Source organism: Dicentrarchus labrax, unplaced genomic scaffold (assembly GCF_905237075.1).
Source record: "Dicentrarchus labrax unplaced genomic scaffold, dlabrax2021, whole genome shotgun sequence".
In the NCBI taxonomy this organism is placed as follows: Eukaryota; Metazoa; Chordata; class Actinopteri; family Moronidae; genus Dicentrarchus; species Dicentrarchus labrax.
Window position 1 is genome coordinate 2,053,017 of NW_026136708.1, and position 18,301 is coordinate 2,071,317.

An 18,301-nucleotide genomic window follows, 5' to 3' on the forward strand; every position below is an offset into this window, starting at 1 on the left:
CGCATCAGGCCACAGACTCGTATATATTTGATAAGATGTAGTCTCATGGATCCCTGTCTATACTGTAGATTGGCACCTACTGTATGTGAAAACCTATGAACAGAATAGTTCATAATTATAATAATAGTCCACATTTTTCTGGCGTGCCCCTGGAACCCCTTCAAGGAGCCCTGAGGGTCCCTGGAGCCCAGGTTGAGAACTGCTGGCGTTAACACTATTGGTAGTATTCCATCACCTACGTGTGCTTGCGCATGCCTGTTGTGCATGAGCACGAGATAAACAAAACAGTGACCCACTCATCAAAAAAACAGCTCCATGGCCCTCAAAACTTCACACAGAACCTTTAATTTAGATTTAATTTATGTCTGGCTAGGCCACCAGTACAGCACAAAGGAGACTGGAATGATGGGGGACCAAAGGCTCCTGCTATTGACCTTATTTTAAGGCTCTGTCTTTTACAGGGCCCTATGTCAAAATCTGGATTTAAGAATTATATTTTATTACTTGATACTCATACTGTGCATAATACATTTAGGTTTAATCAAATAATCACATGATTTTTAACACACAGCAAACCTGAAACAGGGTAGAATTTCAGTGCAGGATTACTGTGTTGTTTTGGGGACAATGTTCTGTCATATAGTTTTTTACAGTTTCACTTGTTGTGGATTGTGTTAGACCAGAATGTAACAAAGATGATGCTGACACCTAGTGTTGTGTCAGAGCAGTAAATAAAGAGCTGTGGATGTTGAGGCCACTTGGGAAGTGGTATTCATTTTTTTTCTGCGTAAAGCATGGCAAGCATGTTTTGATAATTTGATGAGGGTTTTAAAAAAAAAAAAAAAAAAAGGTATAATTTCCAAATTTCTAAATTTTCCTGCTGGACACAAGATGTCTCCTTCCCTGTAAAGTCCATTCTCAGTGGATGTGCACTGGTGGATCACACTGTAGAAGTTGCATACTGGACCAGGACTGACTTCCAAACTATCTGTGATGTCACAAATCCTGCAGGTAGGCCCCGCCCAATCAGATTTTCAATGAGCACAGAGAAACTTTCCACTTTCAGCAGATGAATGTTAAAACATCCTTCTAGTGTCAAACTCTGCACAGACAGAATTCCGACAGCACACTGTAGGGACAGGAAGAAACACTGATTTCTGACTGGAGGGGGGCTTCAATACAGCTTATCTGTCATGTTTTCCCCCATTGGAATCCCTTATTAAAGCTGCAGTAGGTAATCTTTATAAAAATAAGTTTTTGTCATATTTAGCTGAAACTTTCACTATATCCTGACAGTAGAACATGAGACTGTGCTCCTAATGGTATTGAGGGCTGAACAAAAACAACTAATCAGAGCTGAGAAAGATAGAAAGACACTTTAGGTGGGTGTCTTACAGACAGATAATTGTTCACTTTCAATCCTAGGGTTTCTCTTTGATAACCTGGGAATGAGACTCTTGGTGAGGTCAACCATCTTTCTTGGCTCTGATTGGCACATTCTTACAAATCCCATCAGGAGCACAAGGAGGAACCAGAGGAACCTGATTTTTTCCACAGACAATCTGTCTCATGTACTACTGTCAGGATAAAGTGAACGTTTCAGTGAATATGATGAACTAACGTACCCATTCGGTTTTTGCAGCAGTATGAATGAGTCCCATCCTCTCCACTGTCTGGTTCCCGGGGTCCGCGGCTCCTCTCTGGCCGCCCCGCCCCGTACAGTTGCGCCTCCCAGTCACCACCGCTCTTCCGCTCCGTTCTCCTCTGTTGATGCCGTCCATCCTCACCTCTACCTGCTGAACCAAATTCAAACCAACTTTTTGAAAAAGTGCTGCAAACATGGCTTACACGACTGCGGGTGGCACTAAGAAGAAGGTCTGCTACTACTATGACGGTACGGGACATCCTGAATGTCTGAACGAGGCAGGCTAACGCTAGCCGGTTAGCTAGTCTGTTGGGCTGGTGCTGCTGGTGTTTAACGCAAGCTAGCTAACTTAGCTAACTAACCAGCGAGCTAACGTTAATGACATCGCTTCAATGGCCTCCGCGGTGCTAACTAGTGTCACCCTACGTGTTCGTTGGTTAACAAAGCTTGGAGCTAATATTATCTGCACGTTGAACATCACGTAGAGAGTGAGAGTGTAAAAACTAACGTAAGATAATGATAAGTTAATGTTTTAATTAGCTCGACGTGGAGGTGCTTAATCCCAGCACTCATTACCGTCACTGTTTGGGCAGTAATTGCCACCGCGGGCCAGGATTTGCGCACCGGGTTATTCCTAGCGACCTGAAAGAATAGATGAAAATGATGGCAAACTTTACACCCAGAGAGTCAAAGTTATATTTTTGAAGGCACAAAGCGAGCAGTTTCACGCTCAGCGCGTCCAGGCCTAATTGGTGCGTAACAGTGGGTGTTTACGGCTCTGTGGGTCCGGAGGAAACAGCCCTGACCCTCGGTGTACCTCCCACTGAGGAATCACTTATTTTTAAACTCAGCACTTCAGGTCAGTGAGGACATAATTAATCACAGTATCTGCTGAGCTGGCTTTCCTTTTCATTTACCATGGAGCAGTGCCCTAAAGTGTCACTTGCTGTTTTGAACAGTCGGATAGAGAGAGTTGGTTATGTAACACTAATAATGACCCAACTGTCAGTGTGAACATATAGTGCTGGGAAACTCACCTTACATGCTGGATTTCTGATGACATGTTTGTTCTCATGCTGAAAGAGCACTGTTTCCTCCTGTTTGAGTAAAACCTGCTAACACCAACTGGAACCAAGCAACTTTTTACTTTTACTCTCTACACGTTTACACAAATATCTGTACTTTCTACTGCTTACATTTTCAAAACGTGTTACTTTAGGTTGAATGCATTTGAGGAAAATTATAATGTTTTACATTATTGCACGCCTTCCCAATATCAAGACCGGTGCAGTCACACATGACAGACCTAACATACAAAAACAACGTAAAGGATGTTCTGAGACTGACAAGAGAGGGAGAGGTGACCCCGTTTGAGTTAGCTTAGCACAGAAACAGCCAGTAGCAATGTCATTCATTAAGTCATTTGAGGACATGGAAGCGCTCATTAGCATTTGGAATATAGTAATACAATGTCAATATTATTACATGAAGCAAAATTGATAATGTAATATGATGTCTTTTTCAACAATGTCTCTAACCCCCTTGGTCAGCATATCCATATGGCTGATTATTCTTTCTCAAAACTTTATCACATGTAAATGCATTCTGAGAGCCCCTCTAGTCAGCAGAAAATGTTGTCACAGTACTTACATTTAGGCATTCTTTCAAAAATATTGTGATATTAGATTTTTGCTCGTGAATACGGTCCTAAACTCTACTGGATTTCGCTTTGCAGGAGACATCGGAAATTATTACTATGGACAAGGGCATCCCATGAAACCACATCGTATCCGGATGACTCATAACCTGCTCCTGAACTACGGACTGTACAGGAAAATGGAGATCTATGTATGCCTCTAACCACTAAATTATTTACTAACATCCTTTAGTGTGTGCTGTACTGATTGTACAGAATGTGAGATGTTAATTAAAAATGAATGTGTCCGCCGTCTTCCTCTTTTCTCCCCAACTTTTCACCCAGCTGCTTTTGTTCTATGTTTTTCAGAGACCACACAAAGCCACGGCGGAGGAGATGACAAAATATCACAGCGATGACTACATCAAGTTCCTCCGAACCATACGGCCGGACAACATGTCTGAGTTCAGCAAGCAGATGCAGCGGTGTAAGTATGAGGGTTTAAGTCACAGTGAGTCAGGGCACTGCAAGCAAAATACAACACCGGCCAGGGCAACACGTCTAACCTGTGGAGACACTTTGTCAAAAACATGATATAAATCAACAATGAAGAGTGCAAAGTTACCATGTTTGATAGCCTGAGAGCTAGTCCCCCTGCAGCAGCCGTAGCTAACGTTAGCGTGTCAGCCAGCACCAAAGTTTAACCCTCTAGACGAAACTTCAGGCATCTTCAGTTTCATTGACATCTTCAGGTAATTGATTAGCTAGTTGGATGAGTTGTTGTTTGAGCTAACGGGGCGTTTCTCACCGTCTTGGCTGACAGACAGAGAGACCAGAGTCAGTGTCTGTCCCTCTCTTTTGCACCGTAGGCAGGAGTGAGTGAGTTACCATGGTTACAGGACGCTTTGCATCTCTCTCGTGTCAAAACTTTCTCATGATTTCCAATTAAAGGTCATTATTAGGTTAATATGAGTGTAATTGGGAAGATACACTGGTTAGGTTTGCTCTACTGATTCAGGCTCTGATGTCTGGAGGTTGGCAAGTGTGCTGATCAGCTTGACAGTAAGTTGATAGTATGTCTGAATCCTTAGTATGAAATCAATAGTGTGTGAATAACGTACCGTTTACAGTCGGCAAGCACTGTGGTAGTGGCAGGAGTTTGGACTTCTTTTTTACAACTTAAATGATATGTTCGTTATGACAGAGAGAGCATAAAGTCCTGAAAACAAGGTTCCATCGGGTATAGGGTTCTCAGTAGGGCACTGTTGATTGTCCGATGGCTCAGGATTTCAAAATGCCTTGTTTTGTCTGATGGACACTCCAACGCCTAAATGTATTTAGTTTACAGTAGCTTACTGTGCTTACATCAGTAACTGATCAATCATTGTTTGTAATCTTGCAGTCAACGTCGGAGAGGACTGTCCCGTGTTCGATGGCCTGTTCGAGTTCTGCCAACTGTCCGCTGGTGGCTCTGCTGGTAAGACAGAAGAAAATAGACGTTAAGACAGTTAATGGACTTTCATATTCACAACTGGGGCACAAACCACATTTTTACTGCTAGTCTTCTATCATTTTTTTGTTATATTCAAATGTTTCTAATAGAATATGTCACAGTCTCAGTGATTCATTAGTTATACAAATGAGTGTAACATCATTATAACAAGGTCATCATTTATAGTATTCACACTGTCGCTACATCACTGTCCCTGTTCAGAGCAAAGTGGAGAGGAGCTAAAGTAGCCTGTGTGTGTGTGTGTGTGTGTGTGTGTGTGTGCGTGTGCGTGTGCGTCTGTCTGGGACTCTGTAGCTATCAACACAGAGTGAGTACCATGCTTTTGAAATCTAAATCTTTCAGATATGAATTTATATTAATTCTTTAGATCTATGAACTATAATAAAAGTGCTAACAGAAACATTTCTGACATTAAATCTCTGTTTTGAGTCGAAAGTAACAGATCAAAGATACAGTTGGTCGAAGTGTATCATGTGTTACTCATTTAGAATTTAACAGCCAAATTTAATAAGTTGTGTCACTCTTAGTGAGAGGCAGGTTGGGAAATGAGTTATACAGGAGCTTTAATGATGGAAGAGTTATTGATTGGTTAGCAGGCTGCCATTGCTCCCTTTTGGAGGAGTAATACAATGTAATGACCCATCCACTAAAGTCTTCTGGCTGAAAGGAAGTCAGGGAATACTTTGTAAACTGTGGATGGATACCACAGCTTACAATAGTCTGCTTTGAACAATAAAGTGCGTCTGATGTGAAACTTTCCAGTGTCAGGAGATGAATGTGTCAAACTCATTCTGCACAGTGAAGCTCAAACATCACACTGTAGGAACAAGAAGAAAAACATAGTTTTGAGAGGAGGGGGACTTTTCACTAAACATTTTCTGTTGTGCGCAGCTGGTTCAGTGAAGTTAAACCGACAGCAGACTGACATCGCAGTGAACTGGGCCGGAGGACTTCACCACGCAAAGAAGTCTGAAGCCTCTGGATTCTGCTACGTTAATGACATCGTGCTCGCCATCTTGGAGCTGCTCAAGTGAGTTTTTACCTTAGCTAGAGAAATTTCCCTTCCACACAAAGTCTGGGAGCCCTGATTTGCAGGTTGTTTCTCTTGAAAATCCAGCATTAGGCAAACACTATTGTTTGTGCTTATCTCAGCTGTGCCTGTGTCATCCCTTTCTCTCAGGTACCACCAGAGGGTGCTGTACATTGATATAGACATCCACCATGGGGATGGAGTAGAGGAGGCCTTCTACACCACAGACAGGGTCATGACCGTGTCCTTCCATAAATACGGGGAGTACTTCCCTGGAACCGGAGACCTCAGGGTGAGGCTCTGCCTCTGTCTTCACTTGATAATTAAAACCAGCCAGAATCTGTTCATGAAAACAGAAACACATTGAATGGTTTGTGTGGGGAGTTTATATGCCTTCAAGTAGACTTAAATGGAATTACATATTTTAATAACAGTCTTGTAGGTTTGTGGCAGCACACACTGACAGTGACATATGAGTATTCACATCATAATCTGTTTCTGTGTGTCCTACTCTGTGGTCCCTCTCTGTATTTAGGATATCGGAGCTGGAAAAGGCAAATATTACGCTGTCAACTTCCCCCTGCGTGACGGCATTGATGATGAGTCATACGAGCAAATCTTCAAGCCGGTGAGTGATGATAATCATGAACTGGACTGGTTTTAACATTACAAAACACAATTTAGTCACATTTGCTCAGACAAAGATTATATTCTGATACCTGAGTGACTTTGATTTGTATTGCAGGCTGTTCTAGTGTTTTTACCTGACACTGTATAAAGGTTATGAGCTGCACAAAACAATATCTTTGTTTTAAGGATATACACAGTCATTATGTGTATGTGAAAGGTATTAGTTATAGTGACAATTTTCCAGTTCCCCTCAGCTCTGCAGAGCCTTTTAGCATCTTCTAACATTTAGCAGCTAAAAAGATTCAGACATTTTTCTCAGGGGTTGGTGGAAACCAAAGCAGAGCTGAAAGAGAGTCAGTATTAAAGGAAACCTGATTTAAGGCGGATCGATCAGTACTGAACATGTGCAGCCCGAGATGGCGCGTTCCTTAGGTACTTCCATCATCAGCTCCTTTTTACAACTTGCTAGAGTTGCTAGTGTTACTAGAGTCATTTACGATTAAATCTCCATAAGACATTCTGATGAGAATGCACCCAAGTAGTTTGGAAATTGAAGGGAATACAGAAAGGAGCAGGGATTAAAGTTCTCAGTCACTACAACGGATTTCTGTCTGTTGGGGTCGATGAAGTTCAAAATATACTTTTAACTAACAGCAGCCCCCTGAGGTTAGCGAGCGGTGGCAATGCCAGCGGAAAGCGCAGTCCTGTGATACCAGTTCAACTATTAGTGATGGTGTTTATTTGAGCTTTAGGACGTAACCGCTGTGAAACAATCAGAAAGTATGACACACTGGCTTTCTCTCCCTACCGACGCTCCCTCTCGTCCCATTATTTGTTCCATGAACTCAGCCTGGATGGCTGCTGTTTCAGGGATATTTCAGACTGACTGTGGAGCAGTTTGACCTTTCTGATTGCTGAATTGGCCATCGCAGTATGACATCGGCTTGTGTTTCACCAAATGTTGATTCTTTTCAACTTCAGTGCTGCAGGTTGCTGCGTTTTGTTTTTTTCTTCCTCCCCCCACCGCTGCAGCCTAAACGCTCTGCCCCCACTCAGATGAATAGTTTGAGGGGTGTTTTTGCTGCAAAGCCTGATTTGGTGTTATTTGGCTCTTTGCAACTTTATTTCTAAAAAGCAACTGGCGACAGATTTAGGTGTCAGGGAAAATGCGAGAAGAGAAATATATTCCAATATGTTACATTGTAGTTCATGTGCATGCTGCACAGCTCTTCTCCCTCCCTCGCTGTGCAAACAGGCAGCAGTAGATGCTTCTCTCTCACTCTTTCTCTTGAAATCTCTGGATTAAGATGTTCCTGTAGCTTGTAAATATTTAAATAGTTTGTTTGATCTTCATCCCTTTTTTTAACTTTTTAAAAACTTTTTTACTTCAAATGTTCGTGTCTCTGTAATTTGGAGATGAATATTTGGCTAAAGATTTCTCTATCTACCATTTATATATGTCTAAAGGTGAGGTCTCCCTCACTGCAACTGACACAACCACTAAGCTGTATGCAAATTTATGAGCATACCAAGGTTCCCACGCATCCGGGAAAACCTGGAATACCTGGACATTTAGAGACTAGTTTTCTAGTCATTGAAACACCAGGAAATTGATTCAAATGGCCAAATATCCTGGAAATATTCCATGTTATCCTGGAAATGTTTTATTGTATTTTAGCTCTCACTCAGGTCGCCTTTGTAAACTCAAAGTATTACTGGACACGAAGCAAACTCATTTTTCCGTAGCCATGAGCAGAATTCTCAGGTCATATGCATATTGCCTATAAATGATCAAATTTGTTGTGGTTGATAAATGCATGCACAGCAATGAGTTGTTTTTTGACATGATACAAAAAAGAGAAAGTTCCCCTACCATTTCTACAATGTTCAGTGATTCCTCTAGAAATTTTTTTTTAGCACTGTCCGACACTTCGCTGTGACACAAACAAATACATTTACCGTTTTAATGTTTCCAGATGTTTGATATCAGGACGTTGAGCGGAGAACTGACAAGTTGAATGTTGTCCAATTAAAATGGACCCACCGCGGTGACGTTTTTGGTGGAGCTGTTAGTTTAATAGTCGAACATTTTGACAATAAGCTACATCAACACAACAGTATGTGGAGTTAAACTGGACAGCCCCAATAACCTCTGAATAGTTCTACTTGTTGTTAAATTGCAATGTGAGCGGCAGCCAACGGGGTGCATTATGTCGGCAGGATCATTTAAAAGGCAACCGTGACTACATTGTGCGTCTGCCCCATTTCTGATACCGTGGCGGCAGACTTTAACAGCGGCGGCTCCAAAATCAATATAGAGGAAACACTTATGTTATATTTCAATAGATTGCTTCTCTCCATGTAAGTACAGTAACCCACACTATCTCTGAAGGCTTCCTGAGTGTGACTTTGTGCCGTGGCCCTGCAGGTGATGGCCAAGGTGATGGAGATGTACCAGCCCAGTGCTGTGGTCCTCCAGTGCGGTGCGGACTCTCTCTCAGGGGACCGCCTTGGCTGCTTTAACCTCACCATCCGCGGTACAGACACACAGTAGATGATGCTCAATGACTGATGAATGGGAGTCATTAACCATACTGGATGTGCTATGTTATATTGTGCCCTCCCTGTTTTTTTACCAGGCCATGCCAAGTGTGTGGAGTACATGAAGTCCTTCAACCTCCCACTGCTCATGCTGGGCGGAGGAGGATACACCATCCGCAACGTGGCCCGTTGCTGGACCTACGAGACTGCGGTAGCTCTGGATACAGACATCCCTGATGGTTGGTAACAGATTCCATGTCTAATAAATGGCAATTAATGTCAGGGATGTGTTCTGATAAGCAGTTGATAACGGTGATATAGCCTTACAGCAAACCTCCCTGATCCTACCACTACTGCAGACTTCCTTCACAGGATAAATGCTGTAGATAAATGCTACTTTTTGAAAATTGAAATAAAAATCAGTATTTCACAGAAATAAAGCAAAATCAATCAAGAGAAAATCATATCAGACAAGAATCATAATATAAAACTTCAGGCAGTGGTTTGGTGATATGTTCAGATTTTCTGTCCAACAACCAGCAATTGCCGAAATATTCGTATGTGTGTGTGCTGCGCCAGGTCATCTTAAACACACTTCATTCAAACTCAACACAGTCAAAATAAAACTGTCTTTATTAGTCTTTTCATTTTTCCAACAATCACCAACTCTGGTATCTGTCACTGAGTGGTTCTCATTCTTCAGGGGCAGACCATTAATTTAGCACAAAAAAACGAAAGCTGATATATTCTTCCAATCACCCAACCATAATACAAATGAATAACCTGTGGTTTTGAATTAAATCAAATACAAGCATCTCATCTAAATTAGATTAGGTCTGACAATTTGTTTTGCACCACATTATCCTACATGGTGGTATTTGTGCATTAAATGTCTGACATCCCTCAAGCATACGTTCAGATGTAAACAGCAGATTTAATGCTATATTCTGTCAATTTGTGTCTCCAAGTTGTTAATTTGTGTGCACAAATGAGTCATTATGTGTCTGCCAATGGGAGAATATTGAACCACTGTAGTTGAGTGCCTCTGAGACCAAACTCATTTTTGTTGTTGTGCATTAGTTTTTAAATTGAAATCACTGAGAAGTCCTAATACCGATGATTAATGGAAGGGATGGGGCATCTGGGGGTTGGCTGTGAGGGAATGTTATAGAAAGGGGCACCCCGACTGCTACCTTTTCCTTGCAGGGAGCTGACTCAGCAGACTGTCTGTTCCACTGAGTGTGTGTAACATAAAGAGAGGGGATGTAATCACAGCCTGTCGAATGGGCCAGCAGTTCTCTTAATGGAATTTCAGGACATTAACTGACCCCCCCCCCATCCCCTCAGCGAGGATCAGTGTGTGTTATAAAGCCTCAGTAAATCTTATTAACAGGTGTGTTATCGCTGCTTTTTCAATCCAAACGGCCCATAATTTGGCACTTTGTTTTATCTGCGGTGTATAAATCTCTTCCAGCTGTGTTCACCTTGCTTACTTTTACCAACAATGTTTCTATTGCAGAGCTGCCATACAACGACTACTTTGAGTACTTTGGGCCCGACTTCAAGCTCCACATCAGCCCCTCCAACATGACCAACCAGAACACGCAGGAGTACATGGACAAGATCAAGTATGTGTAGTTGTTTTATCTTAACAATGCTGTGCTGGACCTTCACAGAATATGAATGATTAGTATTATTATTACTACTGAGGATTGTGCCAACATGTTTTGAATGTAGGCTTTTTAATCAAAATAAATCAAAATATTTGGGGCGGGAAAATACATTCACTATAATGATATTATCATTATCTATAGAAATAAAATTAAAAAAGAGTGTAACTGTACAAAAGTACAAAAAGAACAATAACACTGACTACAAAGTGAGAACAGAAAGAAACAGAAATTACTTAAGAGGTGCTGGATTATTTACAGCATATTATCATATGTATTATTATAAACGTGTGATGTAGCGTTGCTGGTAAATTCAAAAAGTCAGTCATACCATACTAGTTGTGTAGAAAAGCCCCTCAACGGCCAATAACAGCTCCTCTGTACGGTGATTGATAAAACCCTCCGTCCTGTCCTGACGCTTCTGCCAGAGCAAATAAAACATGAGCTTGTAGATTTGTCTGTCTCCCAGGCTACAAAACATTTGTAAAACAAAAGTGACTGTCTCCCATTTATCTGGGAGCTCCAATCTGTACGTTTTCACAAGTTTACAAAATGTGTGTGAGAGTGAGAGAGAGAGAGAGAGAGAGAGAGAGATTTGATGGTAGTTGTTGACTGCATTGGCTCTGTGTATGTGACTGTTCAGGCAGCGACTGTTTGAGAACCTGCGGATGCTGCCTCATGCTCCTGGAGTGCAGATGCAGGCCATCCCAGAGGACGCTGTCCCAGACGACACTGTGGACGAGGACACGGAGGATCCCGACAAACGCTTGTCCAGTAAGACATTCATTTTCACACTGTATCCCTTCTTACATTCAGTAAGAATGAGTTAATATACCCATGTTTATTTCCTGTCATGCTTACCTGTGTCACAATAATGTGATGTAATGTGTTATTAAATAAGGCAGTTACAATTACTTTCTTTTGGGCTGGTTACTCATTAGATTTTTCTTACCTTAAAAACATTTGTCCTCTTCTTTTCAACCGCTCTTTTCCACCTGTGCAACTGCATCGTCACGCCCGCCTTTTTATTTTAATTCGATTTAAACAGGATAATGTAAGAAATGGAGGAGGTCCATTTTTAGAAGGTTCATTTAAAGCTTTTATTATGAAGCAGCAAAATCAGGAAGTGTTGGTTTTTCATCAGCAGTAACTCAACACGACTCCTATACAGCTGAAAGCGAGTGTGAAACAGTAAAATAAAGCAGACATCTCAAAGTACAAACAGGGACGCAAGAGAGAAACTCAACTTCAAACCACACAGATTCAGCTAGAAGATACAAAATAACTGAGCAAAATCAGCGCAGCATCTTTCTGAAAAGTCCTCTTAACATTCATTTAATAATCAGTGTGTCATGTAATTGTAGTCCGTGCCACAGACAAGAGGATAGCCTGCGATGAAGAGTTCTCTGACTCCGAGGACGAGGGGGAGGGAGGCAGGAAAAACGTGGCCAATCACAAGAAGGGAGCAAAAAGGCCCAGAGTGGATGAAGACAAGAAGGAAGGAGAGGAGAAGAAAACCGGTGGGTGTTCTACATTGAGGAGTTACTCCAGAGTGGTGAGAAAGAACGGTTGCTAATTGTGGGTTGTTTTTTGTTCTCCATTGTATTACAGAGATAAAGGAAGAAGAGAAAACAAAGGACAGCAGTGCCGAGAAGACTGACTCAAAAAGGTGACACGCCTCTCTGTTAATATTTGTCCAATTAATTGTCTTCACACACACATCCCCAAAACATTTTTCTTTTGTAATTCTGTATTTACTCACTTCCTCTTCAGGCCCTGGTTGAAGTGGTTGAATGCTGTTTTCAGTTCAGTTTAGGCCCGCTAGACTAGCAGTGCTTCTACAGGTACTTAAAGCTGCAGTAGGTAACGTCTATAAAAATAACTTTCTGTCATTGCTGAATTTCTTATTGTGTTCTGACAGCAGAACACAAGACAATGAGGAAAATTTGGTTCCTCTGGCTCCTCCTAGTGCTCCTTATGGTATTTGTAAGAATCCACCGGGTCTGAACGGAAACAACCAATCAGAGCCGGTTCAGGCCCAGTGGATTCCATTAGGAGCACTAGGAGGAGTCAGAGGAACCTGATTGTTTCACATATTATCAGTCTCATGTTCTACTGCCAGGATATAGTGAAAGTGTCAGCAAATATGACCAAAAAAAAGTATTATTTATTTATATTTTATTAAAATAATTTACTGCGGCTTTAAGTGACCCGGTTACACTTTGCTTTCTGTTGTAAGGGTTTCTGTAAAACTGAGGGAGCTTTTTTACATGTGTGTGTGACAAAGACATGTAAAGCATGGCTGTGACAGCAGTGCGGCGAGATGAAACATCATTACATATAGCATGCCTTTTGTATTCAGAATCACTTATTTTAAACTTAAAACTTACACAAAGTAACATCTGTAAGTCCACAGCTGAACATTTGACTTCAGATACATTAGGGAGAAACTGCACTCTCTCATATGCTCTGGCACACACCAAAAACAGGAAGCTGTATCTTGTCTGACTAATACAGTCAAAAGAAGTCAGCTAGTCAGAAATCTCTCTCAAAAATGTCTTGTTGTGGTTGATAAATACATGCACAGCAATGTTAACACTACAAACACTTTCCACTTCTTTTAATTGGCCAATGGGTGAGAAGATGAATCTACAGTTAAAGATGTTCCTGTTAGAGGAAACTGTGGAGAGTACGCAGTGGAAAAATCTGTCAATTAACATGCATTGTCTCAAATGCTGACCATCTACCTGTCACAAAACCTTAATCATTAAGGGAGAAATAAAACTCGGGTGAAATGTGTCCATGCTAAGCCTAACGATAAATGATATGACCATTTGTGAGCAAGTGTTGTCCTGTCCTGGGAAATGATTTCTTTAAAAGAGTGGGAACCCTGTAAAAGCAGTCTGATTTCTGACAGTAACCTGGTTTCTTGTGGGCAAATGTACAGTAGGTTGGTGTGTTTAGTGTTACGGCGGGTCTACACAGGAGGCGTCTCAGCTTCGTTTTTCAGTTGAAGGAACAGATTCTCTGCAATGACAGATGACTGCATAGGATGTATTCATGAAAATAACGGCAGAGAAAAGCATATGTAATTTTACTAGAATAATACTGCATGCTACATGCATTACAAAGTAATATCCTAGCAGCAGAACTCTATGGGGTCAAACTGGTTACTCATGTGAGCTTGGTAAATGATGTTTTGATTTTAATGTAGGAGCCATTCCCAATACCTTGTATAAATTCAGATGGAGGGCAGGAAGTGAAAGCACAATGGATGAGCTGGAGGACAGTCTGTGCTGTGCTAGTTTAAACCATAGAAACATACGAACAGAAAATCACAACATGGACGTGATTCAGAGGAGCCATTTTTCAGCTGAACTGAAAGACTTGTCCATCTGACAGGGAACTGAAGTCAATAAAAAAACTCTTTTCAAGGTCACCAGACTACTCTGATAAAACCAGTCATTTTACCTCCCACTACAGGACTACTGGTCTTTGGCTGGCTTTGATCAGTTTGTTTATGTAGTTGTGTGACTTTGGTGTTTTAACGTGTTAATCGGAAACTGAACTAACCCTCGTGTTCTGTGAGGTAAAATACTAAAATACTGTTTTTATCAAAGGAGTCTGGTGGCTTTGAACAGAGCCATATAACGTCAGTTATGTTTTGCAGTTTGCAGTACTCAAACCGTTTTCTTGCATTTCCCCCCTTATTAACAACAACTTTTGGTACTTTATAAAAGCTTCTTGTGGTTTCTCAGTTTGATTGTTTTTAGCAACTGTAAATGACACAAGACAGGCAGTTTGTGATAGTCCTTCCAATGTAAAAAAAAACACTTCTTACCCTCCATCTGCAGTTGGTGCCACAGAAATACAGTGATGTAACGTCACGTGCGAATAGGCTATTGCACACTTTAGTTTACTCTATGGAGTGCGACTGATGTATGGGCAAGGGGGTCTAAGTTCAAAGCCCAGTGTTATGATGAAGTAGTATGTCCCAACTGTATGCGTACTGCATGCAACAGTATGGACTTTGTAGGGGAAGCTGCAGTAGGCTTTATAGTACATTGCTAATGGAAAGGCACTGTGTGAATTCAGCCCATCATATTCCAGTACAGGTGGTTACTTACAGATGAAGTCCACTTTTCAATGTGTCAATCACTGCTCATTACTTCCTGAGCTTTGTGTAACCACCACACCACACAGAGTGCAGAATGACTTCCTGTCAGTCGCTTGAATAAGCTCTGTTTTGGTATTGATTTGGATGTAGAATATAGTGCAGACTCTTGATTGGCTGTAATAAAGTGTGAACCCTCAACAGACTTCTGCTGGGAGCACAGAAGTGATGTGCGTATAATTCCAATCACTTTAGTTGAGTGGTGCTTTAGTTGTGGATTAAAACTATAATGGTCACTTCATGAAGATTATGTGCTAGAATTTGCATTTCAAACCTTTATTGTAGCCAATTAAAAGGTTTGCTGTTTTACATATTCCTCAAGACACGCTGCACCTCTCCCCCAAAACCTCAGAATTAATCTCCAACTGACTCTCCAACTCTCATTTTTGTTTGGCAGTGTGAAGACTGAGCAGACCAGCAGTGCCTGAAATGTTCTTCTTATTCCACACACACACACACACACACACACACACACACGACTCAACGGTGCTGTCCTCCCTCAAGGATCCAACTCTTCACTGAATTCCAGCCAGAAGCATTATATTTATTATGACTTTCCATTTTCTACTTGTAAATCTCTTGTGAATTGTCTCTCTTTGTGTAGTGTCGCAGTGGGTTTTCTTGAATCCACCACTTGAATTTGCCATGCTACGTCCTTTGATACCCTTTGAACCGTTTGATTCCAATGTGCTTGAACTTCTGAAGGAAACCTGGACTTTCTTGTTTTTAGGAAAATTGTGGTAATACCTGTAGATGAACCTATAATGACTTCATGCTTAAATTTTAATATTTTGCATTTATCAATAAAACGTTTTATACCCTGTATCTCTTTGTGACTTGTACTACTATGCGGCTTGCTGTTTTGTGGTCTGTGTAATGACGCTGTACATCCACATGGGGGCGTCCTAACATAACACATAGCATCTCCAGCTAGGCACAGGTGGAGTGTTTGTTAGGAAGCAATTTTGGTGCTAGTCCATGTTTTTTACTGGCGTTAATACATTGTAAAGCTCACTAAAAGATCTTTTAACATGAATACGTTCTTCTGGTGCATTCGGCGTACAAAAAGCCCAACGTCAATGATTTAAAATGTAATAAAATTCTATTTGCTCCTCGCTCCCGCCGTCCTCCGTCGCCGAAGAACAGCTCACTCGGATGAGTAAAGTTGAAATTGGCTCCCAAGTTACGTCTTCTTCGTGCGTTTAAGGTATGCCGAAATGAAGAGTATGTCCTACATATTTCCAAATGTCCCTACATTAGGCTCTATGACGAATGTTTCGTTTGTTGCTAGTAAATGAAGTTTAAAATATGTGAGTTTTGAATGGAGTTTGTCATGTGTAGGAAACACGAGAGGCTCAGAAGGAGCGCTCCGTGAGACCCACACGCACTAATTGAGAGGTAAGCTAGCGAACCAGTTAAAAAGCTAACGACCTTTAATTTTAGCCGTCTAACGTGTTATGTTTCCACATGCAGAGACTGATGCCAAGCCAGCCTGGAAGCCACATAGGACGGTCGCCACCAGCCATGACTGAGGTAGGATGATGTTTGTAAATGTAAGACGTTTTCACTGAGCACTACTACCATAAAATGGTGCAAGGTGAACGCAGGAACTCAGACATCTTAGCCCGAACTCCTCGTTACAGTCTGCTTTTGGTGGGGCAGATCTGAAACCTTCTGTGCAGACTATGAATCCCCACCTTCCTCTTTGTGATCAGGATCACCGCTTACAGTTCTGGATAGATTTTCAAATGCTAACTTGAGTGGAAACCATTGACAGTATATATAAAGTGGAAACATTGAGATTTCTCACTTTGCATGCAGCGTTTATGATCTGATCACTGTGCAGCTCCTAGAACTCTTTTTTTGCTTTTGACAGTTCCAGGTTATGTCTGCTACATTGCATAGTTTTCAACAGTCTTTGTGTATTATATAAAAATATATTAAATTGTGTAGTAAAGTCTGAAACAGATTTCTCTTTTGAAACCTGCTATCACCGGAGATGAGTCATGGTTGCACTTGTCAGCAGAAAAAAAATCAAATTGAAGGCGTTAGAACGTACTCACATTATACTATTGCCTTATAAATTTTGTACTTCAAGAGGACCGGTGGAGCCGGAGATCAGACTGCCAGTAGAAACACTGATGCACTGTGTTTGTGAATGGATGAGTCATTGTTCTGGTGAGTGTGCTTTGTTTTGTACATTTTTACCCCCAGACTATAAACCACAGCATCAATCTCACACACAGCTTGGTATCGCTGTGTTCACTTTGCTGTACAGAAGACTGCTGGGACCCTACCTCTAAACCAACTTGGGTAAAATTCCCTAAAGTTAATTTTTGTCACATTAAAGCTGCAGTAGTAACTTTTATACTAAAAATCTTTGTCATATTTGCTGAAACTTTCACTATATCCTGACAGTAGAATATGAGACAGATAATCTGTGAAAAAAATCAGGTTCCTCTGACTCCTCCTAGTGCTCCTAATGGCATTTACAAGAATCCACCGGGCCTGAACAAAAACAACCAATCAGAGCCGAGAAAGATAGTTGATTGTTGAGTCTTATACCCAAGTCGTTAAATATAAATGCTAGAAATGACACTCAACAAGCAACTATCTTCAAGCCACCAACACAAAACGTCTTACCATCTTCCTTGGCTCTGATTGGTTGTTTTCCTAAAAAAGTAATTTTTTTTTTATCAAAATGACCTACCACAGCTTAAACATAATGTAGCTCAGGTTGGTGTGTGGAATAGAGCCAGCTTTAGCCAGTCAGTCACAGAATATTGCATTTTCTCACTTTTGTCACGTCATCCATGAGGCCATTATTCTACATAAACAAGTGCACAATTAAGCTGGTTTGTCTTCCCTATATGGCCAAAAGTATGTTGACACCTCTCTCCAGACCGGATTGTATAAAAGTTCCTAAAAATATCTCTGATGTAACATTCACAGTAAATAATCTGTTAAGATCGTCCAAATGTCTGGTTCTACACAAACCTTCTGCAGTTATTGTGTTCACTGTTTGTGTTCATTGTACAGTTTATCAGCTGTTCTCTACTGTTGTTGTTATACACTGAATATAATATGAAATATCTATAAAATATGTCAGTCAGGGGTCGTCAGTTCACTCACCGATAGAAAAGGGCTCCCTGAAGGAAAAAGGTTTCTTTAATGCACTTATTAAAACATTGTATCAGTACTCAATAATAGTCCATACGCAAGGTTCAGGTATCGGAATTGATATCAGGAAGGGAGAAAAAAAGGTATCAGAACACTTTATTTAATCGACAGTGGGATTATCTGCCAGGCTGATAATCGGTAAATGTCCCTAGTTTGTACCCCGGATTTTATCTGGAACGCACAGAGCTACAGCAATACAAATGAACTGCATAGATAGGACGTCATCAGTCAGTCAAAACGGCACTCTCCAGTATGTGACACACAAATAACGACAGATGCAGC

The 18,301-nt window shown here is 41.1% G+C and overlaps 1 protein-coding gene across 2 annotated transcripts; it reads left to right on the top strand.

Annotated features, from left to right (window-relative positions):
• Window positions 1–1,716: 1,716 nt before the first annotated feature.
• LOC127368768 (histone deacetylase 2) lies at window positions 1,717–15,664 on the top strand. Of its 2 annotated transcripts, XM_051409928.1 has the most exons (14): window positions 1,717–1,894; window positions 3,381–3,493; window positions 3,651–3,768; window positions 4,684–4,758; window positions 5,686–5,824; window positions 5,975–6,116; window positions 6,360–6,452; window positions 8,883–8,991; window positions 9,094–9,234; window positions 10,515–10,623; window positions 11,309–11,439; window positions 12,030–12,185; window positions 12,277–12,334; window positions 15,237–15,664. In XM_051409928.1, the coding sequence occupies exons 1-14, from the start codon at window positions 1,840–1,842 to the stop codon at window positions 15,265–15,267; spliced, it is 1,470 nt and encodes a 489-aa protein (XP_051265888.1). In that variant the 5' UTR covers window positions 1,717–1,839; the 3' UTR covers window positions 15,268–15,664. The 2 variants fall into 2 exon arrangements, with proteins under 2 accessions (XP_051265888.1, XP_051265889.1); XM_051409929.1 differs by lacking the exon at window positions 3,381–3,493 and having other exon boundaries at window positions 1,738–1,894.
• Window positions 15,665–18,301: the final 2,637 nt, after the last annotated feature.